Source organism: Alligator mississippiensis, chromosome 3 (genome assembly GCF_030867095.1).
Source record: "Alligator mississippiensis isolate rAllMis1 chromosome 3, rAllMis1, whole genome shotgun sequence".
NCBI classification, from domain to species: Eukaryota; Metazoa; Chordata; order Crocodylia; family Alligatoridae; genus Alligator; species Alligator mississippiensis.
The window spans coordinates 121,082,968-121,108,992 of NC_081826.1; the positions used below are offsets into that span (position 1 = coordinate 121,082,968).

At 45.5% G+C, this 26,025-nt stretch overlaps 1 protein-coding gene and 1 long non-coding RNA gene across 8 annotated transcripts in view; one reads left to right on the top strand and one right to left on the bottom strand.

The window, feature by feature from the left end:
• RIPK1 (receptor interacting serine/threonine kinase 1) overlaps positions 1 to 13,902 on the top strand; it is a 42,943-nt gene extending 29,041 nt beyond the window's left edge. For 6 of the 7 annotated variants that reach the window (XM_006263458.4, XM_019490385.2, XM_019490386.2 and 3 more), the window contains 3 exons: positions 3,904 to 3,984; positions 11,467 to 11,613; positions 12,845 to 13,902. In XM_006263458.4, coding sequence (XP_006263520.2) covers positions 3,904 to 3,984; positions 11,467 to 11,613; positions 12,845 to 13,131 — 515 coding nt within the window. In that variant the 3' untranslated portion in view covers positions 13,132 to 13,902. The remainder of the gene's footprint in view (positions 1 to 3,903; positions 3,985 to 11,466; positions 11,614 to 12,844) is intronic. The other variant, XM_019490384.2, reaches the window with a different exon arrangement.
• LOC109283852 (uncharacterized) overlaps positions 1 to 26,025 on the bottom strand; it is a 139,337-nt gene that overhangs the window by 111,703 nt on the left and 1,609 nt on the right. The window lies entirely within an intron of this gene.

The following is a 26,025-nucleotide window of genomic DNA, read 5'->3' on the forward strand; positions in this document are numbered from 1 at the left end:
TTTAAAACACTCACTGGACTACTGTACACATCAGATTCAACATTTAATATTTATTTTAATGAATGCTCTATCATTTATCTCCTGGGTGACTCAGTCTTCTGGAGATTTAGATCGAATTCCTGGAGACTCTAGAGCAACCCTGGAGGGTGGGCAACCCTTGCCCTGAGACTGACAAAGCCTCTTCTCTGGAAAGTTATGAGTATCCATTTTATCTTGTAATACTAGCAAATGAACAATGTATCTCCTTGAGAAAGGAAGGGTACCCAGGTATGGAAGGGAAGGGAGAGAGTATTGCCAATGTAGCAGAAATTTAATGTAAACAAGTGGGTCAGTAATGGAGCTGGGCTGTAGAATGTATACCATATACCTTCCAGGAACAAGATAAGGTATTAGCTAGATCTATCTTCAAGAAAGGGAGGAAAGTGGATCCGGCAAACTATGGGCCCATCAGCCTGACTTCTATCCCAGGGAAGGTCTTAGAAAAGTTTATTAAAGAGACCATCCTTAATGGACTGGCTGATGCCAACATCCTAAGGGATAGCCAGCACGGGTTTGTTGCGGGTAGGTCTTGTTTGACCAATCTCATTTCCTTTTATGACCAGGTGACCTATCACCTGGACAAGGGAGAAGAGATTGATGTCATATATCTTGACTTCAAAAAAGCCTTCTATCTGGTATCCCATGATCACGTCTTGGCAGAACTGGCCAATTGTGGCCTTGGGTCCACCACGATCTGCTGGCTGGGAAATTGGCTCCGTGGTCAGACCCAGAGGGTGGTAATTGACGGAAGTCAATCATCATGGTGCCCTGTGACCAGTGGGGTCCCCCAAGGCTCTGTCGTTGGACCCATATTGTTCAACATCTTCATTAATGATGTGGACATTGGAGTCAGAAGCAAACTGGCCAAGTTCACCGATGACACCAAACTTTGGGGCAAAGCATCCACACCTGAAGACAGGAGGGCGATCCAGGCTGACCTGGACAGGCTCAGTAAACGGGCGGACGAGAACCTGATGGTGTCCTGATTTGCCCTGAAAAATGCAAGGTTCTCCACCTTGGGAGGAAAAACCTGCAGCATCCTTATAGGCTTGGCAGTGCTACTCTGGCTAGCACTGCAGAAGAAAGAAACTTGGAGGTCATCATTGACCACAAGCTGAACATGAGCCTTCAATGCGATGCTGCGGCTAGTAAACCGACCAAATCGCTGGCTTGCATCCATAGATGCTTCTCGAGCAAATCCCGGGACGTCATTCTCCCCTTGTACTCGGCCTTGGTGAGGCTGCAGCTGGAGTACTGCATCCAGTTTTGGGCCTCACAATTCAAAAAGGATGTGGAGAAGCTTGAGAGAATGCAGAGAAGACCCATGCGCATGATCAGAGGTCAGGAAAACAGACCTTATGATGACAGGCTGAGAGCTATGGGGCTCTTTACCTTGGAAAAGTGCAGGCTCAGGGGTGATCTGATGGCCACCTATAAGTTTATCAGGGGTGACCACCAGTATCTGGGGGAATGTTTGTTCACCAGAGCGCCCCAAGGGATGACGAGGTCAAACAGTTATAAACTACCGCAAGACCATTTTAGGCTGGACATAAGGAAGAATTTCTTTACTGCCCAAGCCGCCAAGGTCTGGAATAGCTTGCCATCAGAGGTGGTTCAAGCACCTACATTGAACACCTTCAGGAGAAAATTGGATGCTTATCTTGCTGGGATCCTATGACCCCAGCTGACTTCCTGCCCTTCGGGCGGGAGGCTGGACTTGATGATCTTCCAAGGTCCCTTCTAGCCCTAATGTCTATGAAATACCACCCATCTATGAAATAGATTAATTCTCTTACTCTCTCTGCTGGGTTTTCCTAGTATGGCATCCATTTATAGCACTCCCCATACCAGGAAACCATGGGTGCCATAGAATTACTACAGAGAATACCAAAAAGATTGCAGTCTGTCAAAATAATCCTGTGTGCAGTCTGTTATTGTTCAGTTGTATCAGTGGTGCTCAACCTCTGTCTCACAAGCTGAATCCAGCCTGCGAGGCCACATCTTCCAGCCCTTGGGGCTCCCCACAGGTCTAGAAGTTTGGTGTTAGGGGAGCAGTGGCATCATTACATGGATTCCAAAGCCATGGCAATTAATGTCATCACTGCTCTCCTGCCGCTAAATTTCTAGTCCCATGAGGAGCTCCCACAGGCTGGATCCATCATGCAGGGCCAGGACAGTGTGCAGGGTGGCTCTATAGCTGGATTTAATGTGTGAGGCCAACCCCATGCTGAACTGTCCACAAACCTAACCCCCACCACTCATCTGGCCCATGGGGCCAGAAGGTTGAGCACCACTGGACTATGTGAATAAGTTTATGGACATGGATTTAAAGGCAGCCATATCTGCAAATGGGAATTATGTGCTCAGCTTCTCAAATCCTGTACAGAAGCCAGAGGAATACAAGAGCTATTTTAGGGAAGCATCATGACACAAAGGAAAGATATCTGACTGAGAACGGGGAGATCTGCATTGCACTGCCAGCCAGGGATGGATCTGGGGGTGGGAGTGCTGCAGTCTGGTCACAACCCCCTTTGGCTGTGCACTGCATACACAGTGAACTCTCTGAGTGTACTGACATATCAGCTTAGTTTCTTCTGGAGCTCTACATGGACTGTGAGCTCTGTGCTCACCAGCTGGTCAGAGTGAGGAGTCACTGCCATTCACCCTTCCCTCCCTCTCCACATCCCCCCCCATGATTTCAGTGGGGAAAAGAGGGAAGGAGTGGCAGGGCCCAACCCCTGGGCTCTATAGAGCTGTGCAAACAAGGGGTTGAGCACTATTGCTGCCCATCCCCTCTTTTTCCCCTGCTGCTTAATTCAGGGAGGGTGTGGGAGAGGGATGGGGAGGGTGAACAACACCAATGCTTAACCCCTGGGACTCTGGAGCTGGGCAAAAGCAGGGACTCACGCCAGCCTCTGTGCCGACTAGCTGGTGAGCTGAGAGTTAGCAGCATGTACAGAGCTCTGGCAACAGCTGTGTTCACATGATGGTGAGTTCAGATAGCTCACTGGCATCCAGGGACAGGGGCAGGTACAGCCACAGGGGGTGTGGCTGCAGTGTATGGGCAGTGAGCGCTCTTCACAGCTCCGCACATCCAGTGAGGAATGTGGCTGCACCTCCCTTGCTGCAGTCCTGGCTCTGCCCACGCTGCCAGCCCTTCCACTAACTTACTGTGTGACCTGAGCCAAGTCACTTAGATGGTGAGTACCTATGTATTAGGCACCTAAATCCATCTCCAGACTCTGATCCTGTACTGGCCAGCAATGACCTTTTAACCTCACTGGGAGACTGAGAACTCTGTTTCAAGGAAGAATCGGTGTTAAAAGGATCTTGATGCAGAGCTGGGTGCTTTGGTAACTCCTACATTTAATTGAATATGCTTTTTTTTTTTTTTAATCTGAGTTAGTTAAAAATGCCTCAGCTTTGGAATAACAGCAATTTATTATGTCTCTGCCTACAGGAACACTAATTGTGCTCTGGGATGCGGGGAAATGGAGTTGAGAGGAGAATTTTTTTTCTATGGAGTAATTCTTTTATGGAATACAGTTGGGCTATGAGGGGGTGATGCTCTCCTTGGTCAGTGGCAAGAGAGTGAGATGTGGTGGGGCGGGGTGAAGTGGATTGCTTCTGAATACGAATTTTTTGGGGGGAGGGTTGTTTCATTGCATCTTCTTATTTTTATATTATATCCAGTTTCTATAATTGGTTGTCTTGTAAACTGCCCTGAACCTTTTTTGGGAAGAGTAGCATGTGAATCTAATAAGTAAAATTAATTTTAAGTATTACAGTTGGTTTGATGCACTTTTGCCTTTATGTATAATAAAATACTTTTGGTATTTTGTGTCTTCTTTTGTAATTGTTTAGGTAAAATACAACCCAGTCAGTTTAAGAGAAAGACTTTTGAATATTTTTCAGCGGTCCCTGTAGTACAACCAAAAAGCATAGGTAAGTACTGTAACCTTGTTTACTAAAAGCCTACAGGATGTGCTTTGTACCTTAAACAACATAACAGATAACCAGTACTTTGTAAGTTACTTTGATTAATATACTTGCTTCATGCTTCTAAAAATTGCAGGGTACAAATACTAATGACAATACACAAAGCTGAAAGTTAAGTATGTGCTTAAATTCTTGGCTGGACCAGATACTTAATACTGTGTTATGTTCATAAATTGTTAAAAAGGAGGAATGTTGCATTCTACCTATCCCAGATATGCAGTTGGTCCAATAAATAATATCACCCTAATAAATCCTTGCCTCTCTCAATTTCTGGACCTTCAAAGCCACAACATCACTCCGACACTAAACAGTCACTGTTCTCTCCTTTGGACAGACTCCCAAATGCAGGCCTCACATCTGCTATCCTTTGGGATACAGGGCTTCACAGCCAGACTACCTTAAGCCCTGACACTATGTCTCAGCCTTTATATACACACCACTAGTTGTCTTTGCTATTGGTTCTCTGAGCTTTTCAGTTAACTCTTTCAAGGACAATATAACAAGCAAGCAAAGAATACAGGCTTTAGGAAAGGAATTGTTTAACCCTAATCACTTGTACTTTCAAGAAAGCACTGAGTTACAGATCTCGTAGATGTATGTGCTGGTACATAGCTGGTAGATACCCTGCTTTTCAGACAGCATCTCTATACTCCTAATAGAGCCTCTGGCCCTCCCTCTTCTTCTATCCAGACTGGGAGATTCCAGCTTCTTTGCAGAGAGTCCATCATGTCCTGGGATAAAGTGAACATTAAAAGACAGAGTGGGTGGCCCTAAATAGCTCTGTCATGACTGGAATATTGTTATAATCCTAGGTAACCTCATGTAGAGTACTATGTGTACTTCTGGTCAAGCAGGTTCAAGAAAGGTGAATCCAAGCTGAAGAAGGTGCAGGGAAGGAATACTAGGATGACTAAAGGAGTGGACAGTCCATCTCACGAGACTACAAGAGCTTACCTTGTTAAGTCTATCAAAACAAAGGCAGAGGGGGGATAATGATAGTTCTTTATAACCACTTTGGAGAGCAAATACTAGACAGCAAAAAACTATTTAAGCTAAAGAACAGTGTTGGCACTAGGACAAATGAGTTCAAACTGGCCATGTATATGTTTAGGCTGGACAGTAGAAGAATGGTTTCCCAATATCAAATCAGTGAGATTTATGAAAGGGATTCTAAAATGTGGTAGTTTGCAGGAGGGGACTAGACTTCGTGACTCAGGAGATCCTTTTCAGCCTGTGTTCCTACTGGGTTGCAATAAAATTCCACAGAATTTGAAGTCTGATAAAATACATTCTTTTTGTTTCCCTATATACTTTTAGAAACAAATCACTGTTTTTAACATAGCAATTGTAATAAAGAATATTTTCATGCACAGTAATCCAGTTGTTGGCCCAATCACAATCAAGCAGTTCTACATTGGCACTTGGATATCAGATATGATTGTTTATACACCTAAGCTTCAACTAGGGTGCTCAAAGTCTGCTCTTTGGTGAGAGAGGCAGTGAGCTGCTGGGAAGGGATGGCCTCCATCTCTCTCCGCTGGGGAGGAGGCTCTTCTCAGCCAGACTGGCTGACCTGCTCCACCAGGCTTTAAACTAAGCCTGCCAGGAGACGGGGTGGGGACTACTGCCACTGCTGGCCTGCTGAGCAACCCTTGCAAAGCCAGCAGGCCAAGGCACTTAAGGGAGCCCACCCCTGCCCCAGCCCTGGAACAATCTGTTGGCAAGGCAAGGGCCCCCAAGGGGACACTTGCCTGCCTGTACACTATTCCACAAGCTCCTGGCATTCAACAGGAGGAACTTGTCCTCCTGCTTAACACAAATAATTATGATGTCATAGGGGTAACAGAGACCTGATGGGACTCCACCCGTAGTCCAGTCATGGGTTTAGATGGCTGTACCCTGTACAGGAGAGATTGAGTGGACAAAAGGGGCGGGGGCGTAGCTCTCTCTGTCAAGAGCTATGCACCCCTGCAAGCCAATATTGTTGCCCAAGGTGGATGACTGGAGACCCTTTGGGTTAAAATCCATGGGGAACATGGCACAGGGGACACAATGGTGGGAGTCTACTACAGACCTCCCACCCAAAGTCAAGAGCTTGACCAGGAGTTCGCCAGGGAATTGGCTGAGGCTGCATGCTCCCGGTCCACGGTTCTAATGGGAGACTTCAACTACCCAGAATCTCGTGGGAAGAGCGCTTAGCCAAATCCAAGCGGTCACAGAGCTCATCCACGCACAAGAGGAAGCTTTATCTGGCACAAGAAGTCTGCGGGCTGACGAGAGGTACTGCTTGACCTGGTACTGGCAACCGGGAATGACCTAATCAGCGACCTAGTGATCGAAGGGAAGCTGGGTGACAGTGGCCACGAGCTGATTGCCTTCACCATTCGCCGTAAAGCTGGCAAGTCAGCAATACAGAAGTCCTCGACTTCAGGAACACTGACTTTGACAAGCTCAGGAGGCTTGTCAGTGAGGCCCTTAGGGACCTCGACCCCAAGGGGAGGGGAGTTCAGGATGAGTGGTTGATCCTCAAGGGAGTGATCCTAGATGCAAAAGCTAAGTCTATTCCATCTCAGAGGAAAGACAGCAAAAGGGTACAGCAGCCCCCTTGGCTCAGCAAGGAACTAGCGGACCTCCTGCGTCTAAAAAGAAAGACCTACAAAGGATGGAGAACTGGATCCACCTACAAGGAGGGATATTCTGCACTGGTCTGGACCTGCAGGGTGTGAACCAGGAAAACCAAGGCTGCGACAGCACTCCAACAGGTACAGGTATCAAGGATAATAAGTCTTTTTTTAGATATGTGGGGAGTCAGAGAAAAAGCAAGGGCAACATTGGACCCCTGCTAAACCAGATGGGACAACTGACGCCCAGGAAAAAGCCAACCTACTAAATGGGTACTTTGCATCGGTCTTCCACCAGTCCCATGGGATGCCTCTGCCCATTATGGGACAGGGAGGCCCAGGTGAGGGAGATTCCTTGCCCTTCATCAATGCTGACCTTGTGAAGGAACACCTTGAGAGGCTGGACACCTCAAGTCTGCCAGCCCTGACAGTTTACACCCCAGGGTACTCAAGGAGCTGGCTAGCATCATAGCTCAGCCCCTGGCACGGATCTTCGAGATCTCCTGGCACTCTGGCAAAGTGCCCGAAGACTGGAAGAAGGCCAATATGGTGCCTATCTTCAAGAAAGGGAGGAAAGTGGATCCGGCAAACTACAGGCCCATCAGCCTGACTTCTATCCTGGAGAAGGTCTTAGAAAAGTTTATCAAAGAGGCCATTCTTAATGGACTGGCCGACGGCAACATACTGAGGGATAGCCAGCACAGGTCTGTTGTGGGTAGGTCTTGCTTGACCAATCTTATTTCCTTTTACGATCAGGTGACCTATCACCTGGACAAGGGAGAGGAGATCGAAGGCCTTTTTGAAGTCAAGATATATGACATCAAACTGGTATCCCATGATCACCTCTTGGCAAAACTGGCCAACTGCAGCCTCAGGTCTACCACGATCCGCTGGCTGGGGAATTGGCTCTGTGGTCGGACCCAGAGGGTGGTGGTTGACGGAAGTCAATCGTCGTGGTACGCTGTGACCAGTGGGGTCCCCCAAGGCTCTGTCCTTGGACCTACATTGTTCAACATCTTCATTAATGATGTGGACATTGGAGTCAGAAGCAGACTGGCCAAGTTCGCCAATGATACAAAACTTTGGGGTAAACCATCCACATCTGAGGACAGAAGGGCAACCCAGGCTGACCTTGACAGGCTCAGGAAATGGGCAGGCATGAACCTGATTGTGTTTAACACCAAAAAATGCAAGGTTCTCCACCTTGGGAAGAAAAACCTGCAGCATGCTTATAGGCTTGGCAGTGCTATGCTAGCTAGCACTACGGATGAAAGGGACTTGGGGGTCATGAGTGACCATAAGATGAACATGAGCCTTCAGTGTGATGCCGCAGCTAGTAAAGTGAGCAAAATGCTGGCTTGCATCCATAGATGCTTCTCAAGCAAATCCCAGGATGTCATTCTCCCCTTGTACATGGCATTGGTGAGGCCGCAGCTGGAGTATTGTGTCCAGTTTTGGGCTCCACAATTCAAAAAGGATGTGGAGAAGCTTGAGAGAGTCCAGAGGAGAGCCACACATATGATCAGAGGTCAGGAAAACAGACCTTATGATGAAAGGCTGAAAACTATGGGACTCTTCAACCTGGAAAAGCACAGGCTCAGGGGTGATCTGATGGCCACTTATAAGTTTATAAGGGGTGTTTCACCAAGATCTGGGGGAACGTCTGTTCACCAGAGCGCCCCAAAGGATGACAAGATCAAACTGTTATAAACTCCTGCAAGACCGTTTCAGGCTGGACATAAGAAAGAACTTCTTTACTGTCCAAGCCCCCAAGGTCTGGAATAGCCTGCTGTTAGAGGTAGTTCAAGCACCTACTTTGAACCCCTTCAAGAGAAATTTGGATGTTTATCTTGCTGGGATCTTGTGACCCCAGCTGACTTCCTGCCCCTGGGGCAGAGGGCTGGACTCAGTGATCTTCTGAGGTCCCTTCCAGCCCTAATGTCTATGAAATGTATGAAAATGTAGAATTGAGGGTCCTAATTTAAGTGTCCATGATTGAAAATCATATTTAAGGTGCAACATTTAGTATTCAGATGAATTAAAACATTTGATTGGATAACGATTTATAAAGACCTTTAGTCGCAGAATCTTAGGAGGGCAGCAGGCCAGAATCACTTATTATTGCAAGCCTTAACTCAGTCATGTTGTTCCACAGCTGTGTTTACAAACAGGGCTTTTGCAAATGCATGTGCCTACTTAGTTATCTGAACAGCCCCATATGTGAACAAACAGGTCATTGATGCAAACTGTTACAGGAATTTTGCACACAAATTAGTTATGCAGTTAAACATGTGTTCTCTTGGAGAACACCTCTTTGTAGGTTATTTCATGAAAATTTCTATTCTGTGCTTTAGAGCTAAAATGCAGCTTGTCAAGATCTGTGATGATAATGTTGCAAAATTACTGAAATCTCTAGTGGTTTAGCAGCTGTACTAAAAAATTGAACCTGAAGTCTACTCTAAAAGCTGTGAATGAGGTAATCAGTAAAACAAAGGAGTTACCTTCAAGAGATGATGTTAATATACTATAATTTAGAGTTACAAACTGTCATGATCAGGGATCCTGATTTTCTCTGTTTAAAAATCACAAAATCTCTGATAAACCCACACACTTTCTCCGATTTAACCCCCCCCATCCATGTTTTTCCTTGATTAAACTGAAACCACTGCACTGCCACCCCCACTGCTGCTGGGCAGGCAAGGAGTGCCTCGCCATGGCAGTGCAGGGCTTTCGGCAGTGGCACCAAGCTTCCCTGCCCTGCTCTGCCCTGTTGCATCAAGTCCTGCCCACTGAGCTACAGAGGCCCCAGGGGCAGGGAGCCCTGGGCCCACAGCCAGCAGACCACATCTGCACCTACCCTGTGCACAAATCTGGGGGGCACGTGCCCCTCATGCCTCCCTCAGGAGTGTGCACACTGGCGGGGAGCCATTCCCCTGCTTGAGCTCCCCTGGATGAGTCATGCATGGCTCCATCCTGCTCCCGGCCCTACAGCTGCACATTCTTGCCCCAACGCCAGCCGCGGCCCCTGAGCCCCAAGCCCCATGCACCGCCCTGGCTGGGAACCAGCCCCAGGTCTGCCCAACTCCCTCCCTCCCTTCCTGTGGGCAATCCTGCCCACCCCCCTCCCCTTTACGGGCAGGGAGCTGTGGGAGCTGCTCTCATGCTGCCTGGCTGCCATGCACATGTATGCGCGTGCACATGCTTATGGCACCCCCTGCCCGATTGCTCTCCGCCTGCTCCCCCAGCCCCCTGCAGGCTGGAACTCTGCTAGGTTGCGAGGGGAAACCTGCTGCTTCCCCGATTTTTCTTCTTAAAAAAAAGTGAGAAAAATCTGCATTTTACTGCGTTTTTGTGGCGAGTGGAAAACATGGATCTGATCCCTGGTCATGAGGCAAACAGCTCTCCCAGTTGTACAGTTGGTTCAGTAAAAAGATAAATCACAAAAAAGTCTTGCTTCTTGGGTGTTTACTGGGCCACAGCTACAATAGGAGAAGCCAACCCTACATGAAACAAACAGTAATTTTCCATGGTGTTAGAGAACTGCACATTCACAACTTGGATTCATTTCCATGAGGAAAAAACCCAAAAGCCAGATCTGAAAAGATGTGTTTATTGCCATGTGGCTCTCAACCAGGATGCCGTGGTACTCTGGGCTGCCGTGAGATCCTTTGAGGGGTACCACAGGAGGTGGGGAGATCAGCGGATAAGGGCAGGCTCAGGCCCTCATTGCCTGGCTGCTCCCCTGCCCTTCTGTAAGGAGATAAGCCACAAGCACTATAGTAAATCAGTTTGCAAATGGGGTGCCACTCAGTTCACTGAAGTTATGGAGGAGTGCCTTAAGTCTATAAAGGTTGAGAACCACTGGTCTGCACCAAAGGAACAGGAGAGTATTGGTTTTAAAATCACAAAGACAGTCTCCTTTTCAACCTTTATCTTGATTACCTTAAGCATATGTATTAAAGTTGTTGTATCAGTCACTATTTTCTTGTTCTTTGCTTTTATGCACTTATAAATCTCAAACATATCTACTCAGTAATTGGGTATTTTATTGTTCCTGTAATATTAAGTCTTTCAGTTGGAGCGGTTCAGACCTGTACTAACCAACTAGCAGGGGGTGTGGAAAGCACTTTACCCAAAACCTCCCTAGCATACAAGGTTATGCAACTGCAGTTACAGCTCTCCTTATGGCACTTCAGGTATCTTATTAATATCTAACCTTGTTGTATAGACCATTCCAGTGGTGGGTATACAGCCACTTATGCTGTTTACTTATGTGTATTATTCTGTACAGTTGTTAAAATGATTAATATTAAATTCACTTAAACCTCGTAAAAATTTCACAGTAGATTGGGGCCCAGGTCATCAGCTGAATAAAATCAATGCCACCCCACTGAAGTTCCAAGTAGAGGACCCCCCCCCCCGCCACTGCTATTAAAAGAAACATTACCCCATTTTGATATTTTGATTCTTATTTTCATCTCACCCAGTAAATTATGTCTGTGACCTATCTTATCTATTCTATTTAGAATACAAGTTTCTAGGGCAGGGATTATGAATTCCTCTGCTTTTGCACAATTCATGGAACCTAAGAGTACTCTGTGCTGAAGTATTATAAATTAATAATGAATATGTTCTTGCAGTTGCCAAGAAACAGCCTTTTTAATTTGAATATAAAATACTCATGATGACTATCTTTGGCTCAAAAAGTAATAATCTCACTGATCTTCTAAGCCCTCTTCCCCATCCTCCCCAGGTCACTTCTTGAATTTTAATCTTTGTATATTTTTCTTAAATTGTCTTTATACAGAAGGAGATATATACATACATAACAGTGCTGGGATTCAAATTGGAAGAAACAACCACATGAAGATTGAAGATCAGAATCTATACGTAAAGAGTTGTTCTGTCAGTGCACAAAACTCAAGCGCAGATTATGAACGAACGGGTATATTTGGTAAGAGAAATATTCCCCTTTATGGTTATTTTCACTAACAGTCTCTTTTTGAGAAATATCAGTAAGGGAATATAATGAAAACAGGATAGCTTGCTCCTTGTTGCATTCAGAAGGTAACTATTTTGGAAAGCTTTATTATAAAGCACTACAGAATAAGCAAAGCAAAATTACTACCATGAGTTGGGGTTTGTGTTAGCACTGCTTTACTGGATAAACATTTGCACCATTCGCCTTCCCTGCCCATTTCATCCCCTCTCTTATATTCATCCCTAGCTGCCCTTATGAAACCTCAAGTTTATCTTAATCTTGAGCACCTATCTGTCAGTATGGCATACTGTGCGGTGGGCAACCAACACCTAGCATAAATCTGGATATATCCATTGAGACTTAGAGATAAAAAGGAGAGCAGAGGAGGAAAGCAGGCAAGGATGGAAAGCTCTGACTGCTAATTCAGACATGGGAGTAGGCAGGAAACTGGAAGGTTTTAAAATATTTTAGTATTTGCATTGGTCAAAACCATGTTAATCTCTTAGGCTGTGTTCAGATGAGCAGGACCTGGCCATTTTCCTGCTGGGGAAAACAAAAAAATGCAGCGTGGTACACATGACAGGAGCATGACACAGGCTTGATCCTCCAGGATCCTTCCTTCAGTTGTGCCCTGGCTCCTCCACCATGCCCAGAGCTGGTCAAGGGCAGTTTGCCTGAAGCGGAACAGTTTGTCCCTCAACAAAAGTGGACATACAGGGATGTGCATTGTGACAAAAAGTAGCAGCACAAGTTTGTGCTGCTACTATTTTTGCCCTTGCAAGCACACACCCCTGCACATCTGGATGTGGCCTTATTGTGTATTTTAAAACGTTCTATAGCAAGGAATATTAACAATAGTGTCTTTCAACCAAAAAAGATTGTTGCATATTTCAAATGTTAGTTAAGCCTCATAGCACCACTGTGAAGTAGATTCTCCCAATTTTACAGGTGGTCAAAAAGAGTCATAAGGGAATTAAGATGTGTACCAGGGGGAAAAAAAGTTTCAGAAGCTGATCCAGGGATATAGATCCAGTTGTTGTGACAGCCAGTCCTCCTTTTTATCCACTGAACCATACTGCCTCCAGGAAAACCTATACCTGTAATCCTGTCTTCCATCATTACCAGCAAACACAATTTGGGGAGACAAATTTAAACTGGGAAGTTTAAACAATGAAGTTGTCTTATACTCTTCTTTCTTTTGCAGACAGCACCACTATCCTCTCTGAGGAGCACTTGAATCTAGTGAGAGAGAACTTGGCTAAACAGTGGAAAGACTGTGCTCGTAGACTGGGTTTCACTAATCCAGATATTGAAGTAATTGACCATGACTATGAACGAGATGGACTAAAAGAAAAAGTTTACCAAATGCTGCAAAACTGGCTCATGAGGGAAGGTTCCCAAGGGACTACAGTTGGAAAGCTTGCCAGAGCCCTCTATGGATGCCGGAGATTAGATCTCCTTAATGCTTTGATAAAAATGAACCAGAGATAGGCTGACTGGAAACTTTGAGGAAACTGATATGGTATTTTACCTGAAGAACCTTTCAGTGATAGCACAAAACTGTTCTGAAATACCACCAGCATACAAGACATTTCTGGACCAAAAAATCTCCTGCCAAGCAGTATTAAGTGAAAATATCCTATAGCTCAAAACATTTAAAACTGCCCTCATGGGGGGGGGGGGTTACTATATTTGTTTTATGAATTAATTTTCCTGAGGTTTAAAAAAAGAAAATCAAAATACCTAACCCTACAGGAAAAACTAAGTGATAAAATAATATGGGGAGTGTCAGTTTGGGGAGGATTTGTACATCAGTTTTTCACAAAGCTTTTGGACTGCTATCTTAAAACATATTTCTAGCTATACTCAGAGTGCCTTGGTGATGCCTAAAAGGAGCATATCATATACGCAAAGCTAACACAATCAGTGCAAGTGTGTTAAATTGGTTCAGTTTTTGAAAGTCCTGGATGGAAAGCAAAACAAACTCTGTTGTTCCTAAGCAGAGATGATAATCACAAAAAGTCATCATGGCACACATTGCTTTATATCGATTATATTGTTTTTATAAATGCACTTTTTATTACTTTTATTGAATACAAAAGTTTAAAGCTATGCAAGATATTGGTAGGAATGAAAATAGATTGGACACAGACAGTAGTATGTACATTAGCATTAAAGAGCCTTTTCTCACAGATTTATGACAACTGCATTGAACAAATTCTATTTTCTGTTCTGTGATAGGAATAAATTGAAGAAAAGGTACGAAGTCTACTTTATGAAATATAATCTGTACCCATGCCTAAATGAGAATTTGGACTGTGCAATGTTCTGAGTATCAATCAGGGCATTTACAGAACCAAGGAAGAATTATTGTCCCATACATTTGTGCATACTTGCCACAAATATTTAAACCTAAATTGGACCTTCTTTGACGAATAGTAGTTCTAATTTCACCTAAAACCAAAAAACAGAACATCTAGCAAACTTTTTGAGACAGCTATTTCTTCCTTTGCATACAGGATTGTAATAATGCGTTACCCTCTCACTAGCCACATCTACATTAGCGGTGCCACTGCTACTTGTTCCTGGGGAACACCCCCCATGCCGCATGCACTGTGGCATGCAGCAGGTTACCTCGGGTAGGCTAGAGGAGGCTGGGGCCAGCAACTGTGCTGGCTTCAGCAGCTTTACCTGGGGTCCTCTGGGAGCTGCAGCCATCGTGCTCCTGCAGCAGGGAGCCTGGCAGCAGCTGGAACATAGCTTTGCCTGGGCAGGCTCTGATTTTGGGCTGTGCCCTGCAGTGAACCGCCCTCCTTTTTTTCAGTGTGGGGTTTTTTTGATCCCAGGATCTCCCGGGGTCAAAAAAAAAACAAAAAACAACAAACTAAACCCACAAACAAAAAACCCCCAACGCTGCAAAGCAGCAGCATGGGAGAATGCCTGCGTGTGTGGTGTGTGCCACATAAAGCACGTCCATGTTCATCTGGATGCAGCCACTGATGGCAGAAAGCTACTTGGATTTCTCATAAAAGCCTAGTTCTAACAGGCTTTAAGCTAACTGCTTCTGAAATAAGAACTAGACATTTTAGCAATAGCAAGACAAAAAATGTGATTATAGCAAGTATTACCAAACCGTGCTAACTTTAAAGTACTTATCACAAACAACAATAGCAGTAAAAGTGCCAGGACATTGGCTTTCATATACACTACAACCAGAACCTCCGGAAAGACGTTACTCCGATTGCTAACAATTTTTCAAAACATGCTACCAAGTCTTCATTGCTATCACTCCCTGCATTAGGTAGGCTAAAGCTAGCATGGTTACCTTGGCCTATGCTAAAATCATACCTTAATTTTGTAGCATAGACATACTGTATGCTTTACAATCCTTAGACTAGAGTGTATTATGCCAACCTGTAATTTGGAACTAGAAATGTACTGACTTTTCTGTTCTTGAATGCACTAGAAACACAGGACGTCGTTCTGTGATGAACTGGGGAAAAGCACATGGGAGGGAGAATGTTCTCAAGACCTTGTAGTGTTGCACCCTGCTGAAGTCTGCAATTCAGCTCCCCTTTAGTCAAGCACAACAAAAATGGGTCTCCAGTCACTTAACCTTCACTTCTCCCAGGATCCACATGAATCTTCTTTGACTCTGCTCCTATGGTTCAACCTTACCCTCCTGAGTTTTCCTCCAGTTCCAGCTGAAGGATTCTTATTATGGGACACCAGCATAACAGGCTAGCACAAGAATAACTGTATATATTATTTTAAATTTAGGGCCAACTACTGGCTTCAGATAAACTATTCAGGACACTGACTAATGTAGAGGATAGGAACAATTCAAGAAAACCAGTGCCTACTGGAGGAGTTCATATAGGGGAGGGAAAGAAAAATGATAGCACCTTTCTATGTTCTGTCCACAAGTCAGATTCCTCCCACTTGCAAACAAACATCAGGGTAGTAGTTTGTGCCTAAAAAGATGAGTTATGTTTTAGACATACAGAATAACAATGAAATATTTCTGGCTTATATTTAAATGTCACTCTTCAGAGGTATACCATCATATTGAGATTAGCATGAGACCATTCAAATCTTTCAGAGCTATGATTTCAAGCTCTCTGTAGATCCAAGCAGACAGTACAGGTGCCAGTTACATTTGTTTTCAAGGTTTCTCTTCATCACCAGGCTAATGAGTGACCCGGTTCAGACTTGTGAAGCACAAGAGTCAATATAAAAAACTTGATATTTTCCCATTGAATTTAAAGGTGTTTTTGTTTTTTGGGTTTGTTTGTTTGGGGGGGGGGGAGAAGAGGGAAGAATCGTTCTACAAGGTTTAGCTTCTTGTATTGAATCCACCAGGAGGCAGCATCTTTAAAAAATGGCTTTTAAAGTTTTATTCTGCCTTGAAAAACATGACAGGTTCTGTCTGCAAACAGACATGGGTCTGGTATACATAAAAGGAGGTTAAAAAGCAATTTAAATGAGCTAAAATCTCAAATTGATAAATCATTATAGGTGGGATTGTGAGCACTGTTATGATTATATAACATTTCTTGTTCCAAAGCCATTTTCACTTTTTGTCATACTTCAACCATTTGGGCTGAACTTTTCCAACCCTAGGTGTCCCAATTCAGCTGTTTTTGAAAAAAATGACTAGAGAAAAAATGTTGTTGGGTTAGTGTTAAATCTGATAATGATTTCTTATGAAAACCTCTTAGCACCTCAAAGCTATGGCACAGTGACTTGAATTTGGTAGATGACACATAAGCAGTAGGTTTTAGCAGCTAAATTTCCCCACCATTTCATCCACACTAAGCTTGCTGCAGCCTAGGAGCTCAGAACCAATTCACCCAGGGGCGGAACCACATGGATGCGTCTATACTGCTCTAGCCCAGGACAGCAGACTAGAACAGACTGCATCTGTTTTGAGTCAAGTATGCACAGCATTAATTCACATATTTTTTCATAGTGCTGCTTTATACTGCAGACATACTCATATTGCATCCTCCTCTACTGCTAGTTCATACAGAGGATGACAAACTACCAGTGCTATCAGATATTGTGTTACCTGAATGGGCTAAAGATTGGTGCAGGGGGTCTGCAAATCAAAGCTGTTCCAATTATTTGGGTGTTAATATGATGCCACATAACAGAATTTGGGGGGGCTAGTTTGCTTTAAAAAAACATTTTGGAAACCACGCAAAGTATGTTAAGAGAACATTATTAAGGTTACAAAGTCAAGCACTCAAGAAATGGCAGAATGTGGATGACCTTAATTTGGTCTCTTTGGGAATGTGCATTCTGATACAGTCTTTTAAGTATACGATGGCAGTATTATTTTTCCCCAGGACCCCTACCTAATTAGGTGCACTGGTGCATGGTGCTCACTTAATGAGCAGCTGTTTAGTATTTTGTTTTCTCCTTATTGTTCAGTGTGTGGCCCTGGGCCTTGTTTAATGGAAATCAGTGATTCTGAAAAGGATTTAGGGGTCATAAGAAGTCAGACCTCTCAGTAAGTACAGGAGGTCAGACCAGATGAGCTAATACTCTGTTCTGGCACAAAAACTGAAAAACCTCACTGTGGCATGAGATGTGGCCTCTGCTGTTTTATTGGGCAGGCTCCTGGATTTCTAGAATCAACAGCATGTGAACAGAAAATACTGGGGACAAGGCTCAAGCATTCAAAAGGGCTCATTCTGCGTAAGCCATCACAGTTGGCCAATGGGAGGCTGGAGGGAAGGGGTGGCTGTGGCTTCAGCTTCACAAGGGCCTTTGGCAGGGGACAACCCCAGCAATCTCATGGCCTTGCTGCAGCAGATCTTCTCGTGGTTTTTCCTCAGATGTTTTGAGTATGAGAACGTAGCTCTCACTTGAACATAAGGAAGAAGCCTCTTGGGGGAGGGATTCTCCTTTTAGTAGGAAGCAGGTGTCACTTTAAAAGTTAAGAGCTTTGCTAAGGTTTTGGAGCCCATCCAGCTTAAAATACTAGCCTAGCTTTAGCCAGGGAAACAGTTCCTTTCCAACTGAGGATTCTGCACTTGGAATCACTAAAACTTCCTCTACACATTACAGGTATTGTGCAATTAACTGGTTAACTGCACAATTACCTGGAGATCAGCTACATGTACAAAGCAGTTATCACAATAAAAAACTCCAACCAGCTATAAAGTTAGACCTCAAAAATGTGCACTGACTTCCTAGCTAATTGCTATCAAACTTTAATTTGTACATGTAGGGTCTCTCCCCTGTGGCTGGGAGCCCCTCAGTTTCCCACATCCCCATCCCCGCTCCTGGGGGTGCGTGGTGTTCCCAGCCACAGGAGCTTGCTTCATTCCAGTGCAGGGGGAGCCTGGGATCGGGCTCCCCTGTACTGGCAATAAGGTACAATGTGAACTTACTCGTGATCCCACAACCCTGCCATGCACTTATGGCATGGCAGAAAGTGCTATTGTGTGAATTGTGCATTAGATCCCATCGTGCCTTTACCTGAATGCATAGAGGGGGCCTCAGAGTCTTCTCAGAGTTGTCCTCTTCCATTTCCTTTTTTCCTCATCCCCTCCTTCCTCTCTCTCATTTTCCCTTCTTTCTGCATGATGGATACTCAAATGTCCTTTTGACAGGCCTCAGAGTGCTGGATCTGGATGAGTGACCCCTTCCAGTGACAAGTGTAATCTGTTTGGCCCCCATGTAACAATGCTCAGACTCTTGCCCTTCCAAAGCTCAACATTAAGTGGTTGGGCATGAGGGAGGAAACAAAGCAGCTAAATTTCTCCACCTTTTTTTTTAAACAAAAGAACAAAGTCATAAGTCCTTTTTCTGATTTTTTTTTTAAAACACCTTTTCTCCACAGCCTATGAATACTCTATGATTCTCTTGAATGCACCGGTTCTTCCAAAATCCTTGCTGAATAGGTTCTGTATGCATTTCTTGCTTTGTAGCTCATTGTGAGAGGGGAGGCAAAAGCCCCCACAACACGTCCCAAACCCCTGCCGAATGCACTCTGATACTCAACGCAGGGGCGAAGATGAGCAGCAGCTGGGGAGAGATGCCAACACAAGCTCGGCAGTTCCTGCGAGCCTGAGCCTGCGAATTGGCAAGTCCCGGGGGCATGGCTCCGGAGAGGCGCGGGCTGCTCAGAAAAGCAGCCAAAGATACAGCTGTGGCCCCACAGGAGAGGAGAGCAGAACGCCAGTCAGGAGATGTCAGCTGCAGAGCTGGGGAGCACCAGCCCCAAATGCGGGGAGAAGAGGCTGAGTGTCTACCAGAGGATCCTGACAGATGGAATGAGGAGCCCAAGCCCCAGGAATGGAGGGACACTGGGGAGCTCCATCAGGGGAAGCAGTCCCCCCGGGACGCCCAAGAGCAGAGCTGCAGCTACGCCAGGGAGCACAAGTACTGTGGCGGGGAGTGGCAACAAGGGACTGCTGGCACCCTCGGGCAGCACAACAAAGAGGCGCAGGAAGCTACAGAGCCCTGCGTGGCAGTGGCAAGCACCACTGGCTGGTAGGACCAGGATAACTCGACTACAGGTCAGCCGGGCCCCAGGGAGGTCCCACAGAGAGAACTGACAGAGGCTGGGCATGGGGCAGCTGCCTGTCCCCACGCCTAGTAGGAGGGAAGGGATGGACAAGTCCCCCCAAGTGACCAAGGGGGTCCAGGGAGACTGAATCCCAGAAGCCCGGTGGTAGATGCCAGACACTTTTCAGTTAAGTTTTCCTTAGTTACAGTTAGCCACAGCTGGGGCAGGTTTAGTTGCCTGAGAGCCAGCCTGAAGACAGGAAAGACTGACAGCTAAGAAGACCCAACCCATTTTGAGGCAGGCATCATAGATGAGGCGAGATCATCCAGGGGAAGACCTAAGGTGAGCAGCGTTTGTCCAGGCTGTGGACATGGTAAAGGGGAGGTTGGAGCCCCACGAAGAAAAGTAGGGTCAAGACCCCCTTTTGGGCCACCTACAGGGAACTACCTCCCCAACAACAAACATCAAAAATGTGGCAAACAAGTAGGAGCAGTGCCTGAACCATCTAGGTGGCACCAAAGCCTGATCTCACCCTGGTGTCGCTAGGGGGCAAGGCACCGACCAAAAAGGAGCCAAAGCCCTAAAACACCTACAAGCAACATTCATCTGCAAGCATATTACCAAAAGCATTCAACATATGTGAGTTGTATTGGCTAGCGTGAAAAGTCAAGGCTCCTAGATCCAGTCTCTCCTAGTGGTTTTGAGATAGTGTCCAAAGGGAAAGAAGGATTCCTGCATCCTATTCCTAACTCTGATACTAAATGATACTAAATTTGACCATAGACAAGTCATTTTACCTTGCTTGATCTCAGTTTTTCCATCTGTAAACTGAAGAGAACAATCTTTTTAGAGGCCTGCGAAAATCTATCCTAGACTGCCTACACAGCATCAAACATTGTGAGGATTTGGCTGGGACATAGCAGCTAGACCTGCAGATTGGCCCCTGAAGGGCAACCAGGAGGTCAGGGAGATAAGGGTGGTGCAGGTTACTGGGGCATCAGGTTGGGGTTTGGATCAGTGGAGTGGACATCTGAGGGATACAGTCCAGGGTGCAGGCCAAGGTCAGAAACCAGGAAAATCAGAGCCAGGCACCAAGTTCTGGGGAAGAACCAAGAGCAGAGCCAGGAAAAGCTGAAGCTGAGTCAGGAGCCAGAGGAATCAGAGAGCTGGAACCAAGTTGCAGGGGCAATCCAGGAGCAGGGTCAGGGAAGCAAAATCCAAAATCAGGAGCCAAGACAAACAGGGACAGCAGTGAACACACAAGGCTTGCCAGAGCAGACTGAGGCTTTCGTCAAGGCATGTCTGCAGCCTGAGGCTGCAGGTGCGCTTTAAAGGCCCGAGTGGCATTCTCAGCAGCCAATCCAGTTATACAGGACTGGGGAAGTCACATTAGCCAGGGATCAAGGTCAGGTGTGGAAGCTCAAGGGCTCAGCCTGGCTGGGCCTAACTGCCCAGAGGCCCTGACAGATACGCCCTGCTTACAAGGAATAGAGTGTTAGCACATAGCCATGATAGTCCAAGAAGCATGTGAAAAGCAAGGTTTTTGGTGATATCTTTCATTGTATCAACTGTATAGGCAGGAGAGACCTTAGGTAAGCTTTCGGACACAAAGTGCCCTTAGATCATCCTAGGAAGTGGGGTCTGGTAAGGAAATGCATAGGATTTTTCATACCTCGAAGGGAGCAAAGTGCAGTGATTAGTATAGGGTATGGATTCTGTCCTTGCCTCTATTCAAGTGAGTCGGGACTACTACTTTTTGTGGTTCTGTCACTACCTTGTGGTGTGAAATTGGTCAGGGAACTTCACATCTCTGTATCTTGGTTTTCACATCTGTCCAGTGGGCATAGAAACGTGCTAGCATTAGCAAGACTATCAGATAATGAGCGAAGCCCTTTGAGCTCAAAGGGATCATGCCTGATAGCTGATTAGACAAGAGTCCATACTTATTTCCTACTGGTTCACATTCAAAGACAATAACTCTTCCTCCGGTTTAGAATAAAAGGCTGGAATTGCTATTTTGCACACAAATGCTTTTAGTCAAAGGAACACAGGACTGGGTCATCAAGTCTACTCCTTCCACTATCACAGGAAACCATGTTGTGTGATCCTCTGTGCCGTAGGAACAAAGTTTGGCACCCAGGGCAAAGCCCACAGCGGCAGCCCGTCCTCGCCCCACACAGATCCGGGGGGCACCCCCACCCCCAATGCTTGCCCAGGAGTGCATGCAGTGGTGAGAGCCACCATTCACACGTCCCCTCCCACATGAGCTGCTCATGGCTCTGTCCCGCACCCTGCCCTGGCCAAGCAGCACCTGTTGGCACCCCTTTGCTTCAGCCCCCGGGGCGATCGCAACTGCTCGCCCCCCTTGCTACGACACTGGTAATCCCTTTAATAAATTTATCAAGTCTCACCTTAAAATAAGTTGTTTCTTGTGCCCACTAGAACAAAGAGAAGACAGTTGTCAGAGCTGTGTTTGGAAGCCACATTACTACATCCTCTGTGCTTGAAGTCTCAAGTCTTAACAGAGCTCGGGAATTGGACAGGGTCTCTCCGCTCACCGACAGTGTTCAGATCGTTTGTACACCATTCCCTTCAGATTCCACAGGCCAAGATACTACCCCTGCAACTAACACAATGCCAGGGGCTTAGTCGAACCCATTAGGCCTAAAATCAGAGGCTCTAAAGATGGAAATGCTGTTAGGAAAGACAGAGCCTCCTTGCTTCAAAACTTTATGACTATACCCTTCTCCATGTTGGGCCAAACAAACCACAGATACAAACACTTCATGCTCCGGAAATTTGCCTCTGACCTTTGATAGTATAAGGGATATTATTTAGCATTTACAGAGAAGCTTTTCCTGGACAAAGAACAAAAGGGTGGGGGGTTAACATATGTACTGAGACTTTCTATCATTCAACAATTTCATAACAACAAACTAACAACACCAACCTGAATCTGTAGCTTGTATGTAGGTTCCCCTGCCTGCAACTTCTGTGTGCACCTTTAGGGTGCAGATCCTTTATTTAGCATCCCATTTCGAGAGTTAAGATTATATTTTTTTCCACTTTAAAGAATTAACATCTTTTTATTGAGTCAGAGAGGGAACCCAAAAATCTCACTGATCGACACGAAAAACACCACCGGAATCCAGGAGTTCTGACTCCAGTCACTGCAGCAGGTCACACTCCCTCTCCAAACCAAAAGTAGGTTAGCATGGCTTGGTGTCATCACACTCTGCTGACTAGGAGCTAAGAGAACCACATTGTCCAGTCACCTCTGTGAAAAATCCTTGATGTTCATGACTGCCAAGTTCCATCACTTCTGTACCTTAAGTGCTCTCTTCAGGTTGGCCAAACCAAGATCTAGCAAGCTGTTCCCTCAGAGATTGCCTATCTGGCCATATCTCCCAATGTTGTTTTGCAGCTTCACCCTTACTTAATTGGAGATCAACGAGGGAAAATGTCTCCATTTCTCCCTTTCCCAATTCACTGCTGCCAGAAACCCTCCCAAACCTTCACCATAAACTTTCTCCTCTGACTTGCCTGGGGAAATTTAAAATCTGAGCTTTGCTAAGAACAAGAGTAAGAACTTAGCAGCTCACTAGAAGACTCTAGTCTCCCCTAGAGAACAGTTCCCTTTCCCACTGGGGTGGTGTATCTGTCAGATAACTCATTCTACATAAATACAACTTTGCACTCAGTGGAGAGCTCTGAGGTGCTGTATGCATCATGCAAAATGCTTGACATTAGAGGGGTACTACACTGCTATTAGCAGAGTGGTGGTGAACAAGTATCAGCCATTAGCATTTCTATTAATAACTGCTTGCAGAATGGATCCTGTATGTGTTGGCATATCCTACCCCTGAAAAAGGGCTTGGCCCAGGGCAACTCCCAGGGATGGCATTCTTCCATCACAGACCAGGGAGTGGAGCTGAACATTTCCAAAACTGCCACTGCTGCCTCAGGGAGGTACAGAACAGTGTGAGATGGGACTATAGCAACAGGGCAACCCGAATCTTAAAAATACAGGGGCCTAATATTCCAAGGTAGAGACTGGATGAGAGCAGCAAGAAAGACACACAACTAAGAATGCAAGGGAAGGAGGCTTAGTGGCACAAAGTCAAACTCAAGGGAGTCTGAATGAATAGAAGAAAGGTGACCAAGGTTTTGAAGGAAAGGTACTGACCTGCTCAAACATCAATCCTAGGAATTTGGGTAAATAAGCCAGAGGAAATTAAAATTGTCACTGATGAGAGAAAATCTGATATAAAACTGTCACTACTGAAACCTGAGAAGCTGTGTACGACTGGAACATTAAGATCATTGCCTATAAACCTGCATGGGAAAGACTAAGAAGGTACAAGCAGTGGCACTCTAAATTAAAGATGCCATGCCTGGTTTTAGAGTTATTGGTGCTTCAGAATAGAATGACCTTGAATGTGGGTAGACATACTAATTCCCAATGCCCAGGAGGGCATCTGTTACAAGTCACCAAATCCAGCCAGAGAGCAGGATTAGTGCTCTCTGGCACCTGTCTAAGCACATGAAAAGACAACTGGTTCATCACAGGGAAGTTCACTTAGGGAAATATTCACAAGTTCTCATGCTGCCAGCATTAAAATAACACTGGAGATTCTAAAAGATATAGATCATTTTTATAACACAAACAGTGTTAGAGCCATTATGAAGTAACACCATTTAGCACCTCTTAATAATGGCTAAAGGGCATTCATCACTGGACAAGTTGAAGGTTAACTAAGGACCAGTGATCTGAAGACAGTCACTACAAGCAGAATGAAGGGACATTTATTACCAGGTAGTACTACTGTAATTGTACTGGGTCCTCCAGAAGGACTAATTATAAAAAGGTGAGAAAAACTATGAGTGCAATGTGTTGGTAGAGAAATACTCAATATAGGAAGGGCTAATAGTACCTGTAAATAAGTTTGCCCTACATGTTCTATGATGAGATCCTGTTTTCAGTTGTTTATAATTTGGTCAAACTTCAAAAGTTTGAGTTCAAGTGCTGGGGTTCTGCCTCAGGCTGAAAATCACAGCTCAAACAAACAGTGTACTGATTTTCATTAACTAAACAGGGGCGGTGATGTTTCTGCCGGGGGTGTGCCTTTTGCCACCCCTGTGAAATGCCACCCAAATTGAGCCAAGTTGTAGGCCTTTGGGAGAACATGCAGCTCATGCATCCTCAGAAGAGGCTTCCAGATTGTTTACAATTTCCCCCATGACTCTGCCTTCAACAAGCATGCTCCAGCCCAGGCCTAAACAGGATTTACCCTGCAATTCCAGTTGCAGGCTGCAGTACATCCAGTCATTTGAACTCTGAAGTATAGGAAGCCTTTCCCTCCTGTGTTCACAGTGACATCTCCTCTGGGACCAGGTATCTTGAAGGGACATTGTTTGCTTCAAGGCAGAGGGAAGAAGAGCTGGACCTGTGGGAGGAGTTTGCCTGCAGATTGGCACAAGAAACTTGTGGGGGAAGACAGGGACTGGGTATGGCCAAGAGAACTGGGGACAGAGACTGGAAGCTCTAAATTATGGTGACCCTGAGATTGGACAAAAAGTCTGAGAATGGAAATTGGGACCAGAGGCCAAAGTGGGAGAGATGAGGAGGCAGGAAGGGAGGCATTATAAAAGTTGGCTGGGCAAAAGAACTGCCACTAGAATGAAAAAGCTGCAGATCGGAGGATCAGGGAGGAGGGCACTGGGAAAAAGGAGCCTGGGAGGAGCAGGAAACAGATTGAATGAGAAATCCATGGAGACAAATTGGAATCCAGAGGCAATGACTGGAAGGAGAGAAGAACATTGGACAAGGAGCCAGGAGAGAGGCACGGGTGCTGGTTGGGCAGGGGACAGGGACTAGGTAGATGGATCATGAGGGACTGGGAGGAAGACAGAGGTATTGGGACTTAGAGAGCGAGCTGAGGAGGAGGGAGCGAACACTAGGATTTTCTGGGTAAGGAAAACGGAATGAGAAACTAGACAGGAAAGAGTAGGATGGAGAAAGTCAAGCTAATGGAGAGAAGAGTCCACATCCACTAGACCCTGCACCTGGAATGGAAGCATTATAGCACCAGTGTGCCTTCGCCATTGTGTCCTCAAGCACCTCCTGTCTACCTGATCCTGCTCTCGCTCCAAATCTGCCAGTGAGGCCACTCCATTGCATCCCTCTATGGCAAATCCAAAGCAGCTCCCCTTGAGAGCAGCTGCTGAGAAACACTCTAGAGTGGCCTCACTGGAGCAGTCCAAGGTTTGGAGCAGGTGAGCAGAAAAAGGTGGACAGGAAAGTTGAGTTGTGTCCTGGCCAAGACCTGGTACTGCTGTGATACAGAATACCACATAGAATCTGATGCATTAGGCTGTCGCCTACAAAAGTGCATGCCTTTCTAAACCAGGTACTCTAATATGCTACCCTGCCCTACCTTCTGCCAGAAATACCTTAAGACTCCAGAGTGTCACTATCCCTGTACCATTAGAATATACGTATAAAACCCACTGACAAAGTGCGTGTCTTCTCCATGTCTAGTGATGGGTTATATATAAGACAGTCCTCCATTAATCTCTCCACTAGCACAAGTGCCAGAGACCTGTGCAATACATCTAAAAGTTCCCTGCTGATGACCTACGTGGATATTAGCACAATGCCACTTGATAGAATTTCTGTTTATTTCAAGTAGGTTTTTTCCCCTTTAAATTTAAGAACCTACCAATTCTACTATCTACAATTCAAAAATTTAAGAACCTACAAAATAACAATCTTGAACATTATGAAGGTTGCAAAATCAGGACTCAGATGTTATGAAATGCCTAATTAAGGTTGTCTGTACATATGCATTGTAATGCAGATT